Source organism: Sycon ciliatum, chromosome 1 (assembly GCF_964019385.1).
Source record: "Sycon ciliatum chromosome 1, ocSycCili1.1, whole genome shotgun sequence".
NCBI lineage: Eukaryota > Metazoa > Porifera > Calcarea > Leucosolenida > Sycettidae > Sycon > Sycon ciliatum.
The window spans coordinates 93819052-93826110 of record NC_088643.1 but is presented as its reverse complement, the minus strand read 5'-3'; the positions used below and the strand labels follow the sequence as shown (position 1 = coordinate 93826110).

Below are 7059 nucleotides of genomic sequence, written 5' to 3'. Positions count from 1 at the left end.
GGTAGAGCTACTCCTGCCTGAGTATCTACGGTAATACAATCATAAACAAGTAAAGTTAGTTAGCCGGATTCGTGGCCGCATCACCTGACGTGCTGAGGAACACATCAAGCAAAGACATTCGCATCGGCAAGCCACCACTTAACCCATATATCCTGGTGTTGAATGCAGACCTCACAAGTGAGTATCTTTTGCACCACTACATAGTACATTCAGCTATTACAGAGCAGGAATAAATTGTTGCCGGTAAAAATAAATCAATAAATCGTACAGGTTTTTTCCATGCCTGCATTCAGACCAGGGAGTGGTATATTGTACTACTCCCTGATTCAGACTACAAAAAAAAATTGTTTTACTAGTAGTACAGTAGTCAGTACTCAGGCTGAGTTACAAATGATAAGAATAATACAGTCCCCACTCCGAACCCCAGAGATGATTGACATCTCACTGTCCCAAGTGACATCCAGGGCATGGCAGTGACTGCACTACTGCACTGGTGAGGAGTACAGTCATACGCTTCAAAAGGTGCCTGTGCCTGGCACTCGCCACCGGCGCACAATTCGTGATTTGCTGCAAGATTTGTACGTCATTACATCGCAGCACTTGCACTGTGCTACTTGCAAATCCCGCATGCGTCATAACTAGTTACTTCATGGTGTGTGGTGCCCAATACGCGGCAGACGTCAGTGCAATGTAATATTTTCCGACCAAGCTGTCAATCTGTCCTTGGCACTGTCAGTCGACCCATGGTTTGTACAGTTTCTTCAGTCGCTTCTCGTATCAGCAACAAATTATAGTGAACTCATTTCTCATACAGTAGAGTCGCACGCTGAAGAACGTGGAGCCCAAGAACGTCCAGCCTAAAATACTAAGAAGGCCACAGCCTAAAGTTAAGAACGGCGGTGTTGTTTTTCTGGGAGCTTGTGGGATCATGTGACATATGATCCAGTACGCATTGTTTCTAAGAACATGTTGTAAGAACGCAGCCAGATTGCTGAAAAAATAAGAACGTCCCAGGCTAACCCCTTGGAAACAACGTTCTTGGGCGCGCGACTCTCAGTGACTGTACTCATGATTGCTTATGTGTTCCTGATCTAATGCCATGTAATGGTGGAGGGATGTGATATCCTTACTAGTGAGCTACCTCACGTGATAGATCATTATCTTTCTACTCCTCTACTCTAAGTTTGTATCAGCCGCGCATGCGTTTCCGTTGTGCTGCTGAGCTTCCATGTCGTTCTAGTTCGGCGTTCTAGCTTTGATCCGTAGTTGAAGTCAACAGTTCCCCTTTTGTCTTGTCCTGAACTGCTCTGGTGTGATCATAATTATGTAGTAGTACTGAGAACAAGAGTGCACCCCCCCCCCCCCCCCTCTATGGTGCCAAGATCAACTGCAGGTCCACTTTCTTGCTGACAGCTGAGTCAACTAACTTCACTACCTGTAAGACATGTTATTATAACGAGTCGCAAATTTAACCGGATAGTCCAAAATCCATAGCCTGTCACAGGAACGAGAACCGATACGATAACGATCTTGCAGTCTTCAGGCATATCCGCACACTGATTATGTCCGGGCCATAGATTTGCTTCCTCGTTAGACTAGTACATGTATTACATGTCTTACAGTAATGCACTGATGCAGTGAATTACATGTATGGTCGGTAAACTAGCCTTGATGGATACCCATCGATGGATATGCCTGGTGTTGCTTGGAACAAAAGTGGAAAATCATGTAAAATACTATGATGCACTACTAGACTCACCAGCGAGTCCGTCCATCCTCCTTCTCGCGCGCTCGCTCTCCTACATTCCTCGATGGTGCGCGGTAGGGAGAGGTATGGTGTTTTACGTCAACCATGACGGCTACAATGGCCAACCAGACCACAACGAAGTTGGGGCCAAAGAGAAAGTTTATTTCTTTCACGTGAAAATATATACAGGGGCCATTTTTACGAAAAATGAATTATGTATACAAAAATGCATGTACGAAGTCACTACATTACACCCCCACCAGAGATGAAGCCGAGAGCAGTTGCTGAAGAACGCCAAACGGAAAAAAAAAATCTTGGAAAGGAAAGGAAAGAGTGAGCGAAGCGTACAAAGCGGAAAGACGGGAAAGAAAAATACACTGTACAAAGAGAAAGACTGTACAAAGAGAAAAAATATGCGCTGCATGTGGAATACCGTTGTATGTGACGTGGACACAAGGTCCGAAACAAGGTAGAAAATGCAGGAAAGAGAAAGAGGAAACATGCGTGACAGAGGTGGAAGAACGTGTCAGAGGCAGTCCAGAGAAAGAAAGTAGAGAAAAGAACAAGGGAAAACGTACGCGTGACAGAGGAGGACGGATCTTGATCTTGTCAGAGGCGGCTGCGGGCTAGGAGATCGTGGCGGTTGATCGGCGGATCGGTGGATCGGCGGACCGGCGGAAGGTGGGCTGGTGAGGTCGTGGGCTTGGGCGCCTGCTCAATCTGGGCCGCGGAGGTCGAAGGCGCGATGGCCTGCTCCATGCCAACCATACAGCAACTCCGACTCAGCGCAGTGTCAGGGGTCACCAATTATGGTGTTTTACGTCAACCATGACGGCTACAATGGCCAACCAGACCACAACGAAGTTGGGGCCAAAGAGAAAGTTTATTTCTTTCACGTGAAAATATATACAGGGGCCATTTTTACGAAAAATGAATTATGTATACAAAAATGCATGTACGAAGTCACTACAGAGGAGCTGAGCTACATTTTGGTGGCCACCGCAACCTGCGTCAAACTCGACATCTATCACGTGGAAGTGGCACGTGCTATGGTCTGAAATTCTATCGCGTAGATCCAGATCTACTCGAGATCAGGAGTGGACTCTCACTGTGGGAAATTCGAAAGGAGAAGGTGCAGTTCACCAAAATAATTCTTGTTCATTTGTAGTTGAGCTCGTCTCTCCTGCAGGCTGGAGTTGCTGATCGAGGTACGGAGGCTGATCTCCACACTGCCTCGCATCCGGAGTCGGCTGGACCAGTGGATGCAAGTCAGTGAGTACAGGTAAAAATTATTTTTGTAGTTCACCAAACAGTTTGAAAATTTGATACAACAGTAGTACGTTGTTGGTGAATGTGCAGGGTGCAAGTGGGGTTCGGAGTGACTACCGCGTACCGGTACGTTGATTGTTCTGATGAAAGCTCAAGTGCATGTTGGTGTCACGCTTGGTGAAAGAAGAAAGCAACCAATCTAAACTACAGGGACTGCTGACTGGCCTGAGCGCGAGCCAGGCTCATGAGCGCCTCTGCTCTGCAGCAGCAGCAGCAGCAGCAGCAGCAGCAGCAGCAGCTAGTGACTGTGCACGTGTTTCTGTTTACTTCAATGTAGTATCCAGTACCTACACATAGCTAGCGAATGACTTCTGGTCCGGACGTCCCCTGCTGGCTATTTTGGCTACTGTAAATACACAATTTTTCGGCAGCTATTTCATTTTCGGCTATATTAAGCACCGACCCAAAATGCCGAAATAAAACGCTGATGGAAATTTTCACATCAGCTTTGGTGATGTGCCAGTAGGGGAAGTATACCCTAAAATCAAATTTTCACCAGTTGTAGTCTTCGGGGTGCCGAGTCGAATGGTCTTGGTCCGAGGACGCTGAGACGCTCCCTTCCTCCTGTATTCCCAATCCAACTCGCTTCTTCCACCGAAACTGGGTGACTGCGCCCAACTAGATAGGGATTTGTATGCAAAATGTCACTAAAAGCGCCATGGGGGTGTGCACACTGGCCAACCCTCCCGGTTTTCCCGGGAAATCAACACTACTCCCGGGGTCCTGGGGATTTCAAGCAAACTCCCGGAAAAGTCACAGTTTCGTCTCATACAGGATTTTCCTGAAAACTCCATGGATTCGCCTCGAATATCCCGGTTTTTTCAAAAAATATGTACGGTGCGCACTCGCACTTCGAACTGTGCACGGCACTTTCAAGACCTGACCACAAGATCTGCACTGACAGGCGCTATAGGCGGGCACCGACTGATCAAACTGCAATGCAGGGTCGAACTGTGCCGTACGCAGATCTGCAGTTGAACGTTTTTTTGGCGGGAAAAGCCCTTTTTCACTTGTTTTTGCGACATCCAGGGATTTTGAAAAAAAATCCAGGAATTCTGCAGGTCTTGTCTAGGGATTGAGCTTCTGGTGGTTGGTCAGTATGGGTGTGTTCTGCGCATGCACATGTGGATTGTACTACATACATGTAATACAATCTCTGTCAGGGACGGCAGACCCGGTATGGTTGGTCGGGCCATGGCCGGACAAAACAGTTTTTTTAACTGTTGTCCACATGTTTACTGCTGAGGTAATGCGTGACCGCCGTATCATACACAATGTATGAAAGACTATGGTATGGCCGCCGGACCAGAGAATTGTGTAGACCCTCTATACAACTCCCTGGTCCGGACCAATCAACAGCTGCTTCCACCACTCCTGTCTTTGTGTGTGTGTTTTGCTGCAGGTTTGCACCAGCATCAGCACTGAGTGTGTAGACGACATCAATTGACTGGGTTCCAGCACTGCAGTATACCTGTCCGTGCTGCTGCTACTGCTGTTCACTCACTGACACACACCACACACCAACATGGCGGCTGTGGCAATGCCTACATTGGTTGCTGGTCGTCCTGCTGACTACACCACTGAAATCCAGCGTAAGACGGCCATACTGAAGCGATGGAAGAAGGAGCCAGTCCGGGTTGTACCCAGCGCTACTGGAGCTGCTATCCGCAAGGCCAAGGGGACTCGGGATTATGCGCACGTTCAGGGAACCGAAGGGCAAGTTCGACCTCTCTCTGCCGATCCGTCGTCACCGGATTTCCTCGGATTTGAAATCACAACCGGTACCGGTGGGAAACCTGTTCAGTTCCGAGCACAGGATGCGTCACAGCTTCGTGCATTCTTTGCGGCAATGGGACAGACAGGGAAGGGTGTCTTCTGCCCCGGTGGAGATCAGGTACGTGCCATCAAGAGTGCTATAAGTCTGCAAATTTTCGGTGCGTATTAATTTCGGCCGCATTAACATATCAGCCTGTACTGCTGCTGCCTGTATACACTGTCACACCAAACTTTCCTAAACACAATTTCGGCCGAAACAAATGTTCAGCCAGAAATGCCCAGGCCGAGAATAGCCGAAAATAAATATGCGCCGAACATTTGCTGACTTACAGTACAGACTGTACATCCAAAATAGTCCCGTAGGCTTTTGAAAGCCCAATTTTGGCAGAATTGATGCTCAAAAACCCACTTGAAATTTGAAAAGTCTGGGTTTGGGATCTGCTTCTCCATACGTTTTGCCATGGCATATCTGTCCTTATTTTGTAAAACCTGGTTAAATTCTTGTTCCCTTTCCTTATACTTTTCCGGGCTCAAATGTGGCAAGGAATGATGTCCTGGATAATGGGTTGTCGCAAAGTTTTTTTTCGTCCCTGAAACGAACAAGAGACGACAAAAACTTTTGCAACGACCCCTAGGCTATCATAACAGGCAGTGAGATACGGCAATTACTTATCAAAAGTTAGTAAGCCATTGTGGCTGTATTCTGCTGTTTGCTAGTACTAGTAGCTTCACAATGGTTGTTACTGTCAGCCAAGAAGACTATGTGCCAGTACAGTCTCTATTTCTAACGTTTTGTTGCCTGTAAAAAATTCCAGTAAATTAGTGTGAGAAATGTGATCACTGGGAACCACAGGCTGGATAACTACTAGTATACTCTCACTTTATTCAGATAAATTTATAGAAAAGAAAAGGGACCAAGGAACTACAAGTTCCGCTATAATCTCCCACTAACACCACCAGCTACTAAACAATCAGCTCCTATGTTATCATAATAACTTAGAGCCTTCCAAGTTGGAAGGCTGTTGGAGTGCGCATCCAAAATGTGCTGCTAGAGCTGATAACCAGTTAGTTGTAGAACGTCAGTACCGTCGGTCAGTGTCGTGCAATGTTATCACATGAGCGGATTGTTTAGTAACTGGTGGTGTTAGTGGACATTATAATTATAGCGTAACGTGTAGTTCCTTGATCCTTTTCTTTGCTAAATTTATCCTTGGCTCTCCGTCCGAGTCCATTATTCAGATAATCCGTTCTTTTCTTCTTCTTTTTTTCCATTTCCTGATATGACTGCATTCTTTAGAGTGATGGTGCGGGTGAGGAGGATACGGGTGAGTCGTGGGTTGGTCTTTACGATGTCCTCCATCCATCCCTGGAGGAAATGACACAGAAGATTGAGAAGCGTCGTGAAGAGGTCAAGCAATTGCAGAGCCAGCCGGGCGGTGAGCCAGCATTGCCTAGCTACGAGCAAGTAGCCCTGGGTGATGTGCCGTTTACCTTCTATTTCCCTGATGTAAGTCATTGGAATACATGTGTGGCAATGCATGTGTGGCAATGCATGTGTGGCAATGCATGTGTGGCAATGCATGTGTGGCAATGCATGTGTGGCAATGCATGTGTGGCAATGCATGTGTGGCAAGTGTAAACTGTGTAATCCGCACCAACCTACACTGTCAGCACTGGGAACCTATTTGCATTACGTCATGCGATGATCACACAACATTACTTTATGGATGATCGAGTTGCTGTGTGGCTTTCACCACGCTACACCTCGTGTACAGGTCACGGGACTTGTGCGCGGTGTTGTACGTGCACAGGCTAAAGTTAGTGCTATGCGTGCAGATGCAGCACCTCCAGACTAAACTCTCTATTTGAAAGCGACAAGTGATGTGACTACAGAGCTAGAGCTGTGCGTCTGTTGCAGTAAAACCGGCTCCGTTTCTCTCACCCTCATACTTGTGTGAAATAAGTGATAGGTTCTCGTCATTAGACGTTAACGCTGCCTGTAAATCTTATGACATGCCTTTTATTGCTGTATAATATGGGATGGTTCAGACTTGCTTGACTTCATTGAATTTTATTCCCATAATCATATCCGCTGATGAGATGTTTGACAGCTGACTAAGTGATGAAATTGGTAATCTTGTTGAGTTGAAGTTCTAGCACAACACACTCCTGTTGTTGATGTGTTGTTCTGACTACTGACTTCTAGT

At 46.7% G+C, this 7059-nt stretch overlaps 1 protein-coding gene across 5 annotated transcripts in view; it reads left to right on the top strand.

The window, feature by feature from the left end:
* Window positions 1–1416: 1416 nt before the first annotated feature.
* Window positions 1417–7059, top strand: part of LOC135806583 (uncharacterized) — a 31010-nt gene continuing 25367 nt past the window's right edge. Inside the window, exons 1-5 of one of the 5 annotated variants that reach the window (XM_065320780.1) lie at window positions 1758–1831; window positions 2722–3029; window positions 3107–3142; window positions 4479–4970; window positions 6150–6359. In XM_065320780.1, the coding sequence (XP_065176852.1) occupies window positions 4602–4970; window positions 6150–6359 (579 nt within the window). In that variant the 5' untranslated portion in view covers window positions 1758–1831; window positions 2722–3029; window positions 3107–3142; window positions 4479–4601. Of the gene's footprint in view, window positions 1438–1757; window positions 1832–2721; window positions 3030–3106; window positions 3143–4478; window positions 4971–6149; window positions 6360–7059 lie in introns of those variants that run through there. The other 4 variants (XM_065320779.1, XM_065320781.1, XM_065320778.1 and 1 more) reach the window with 4 other exon arrangements.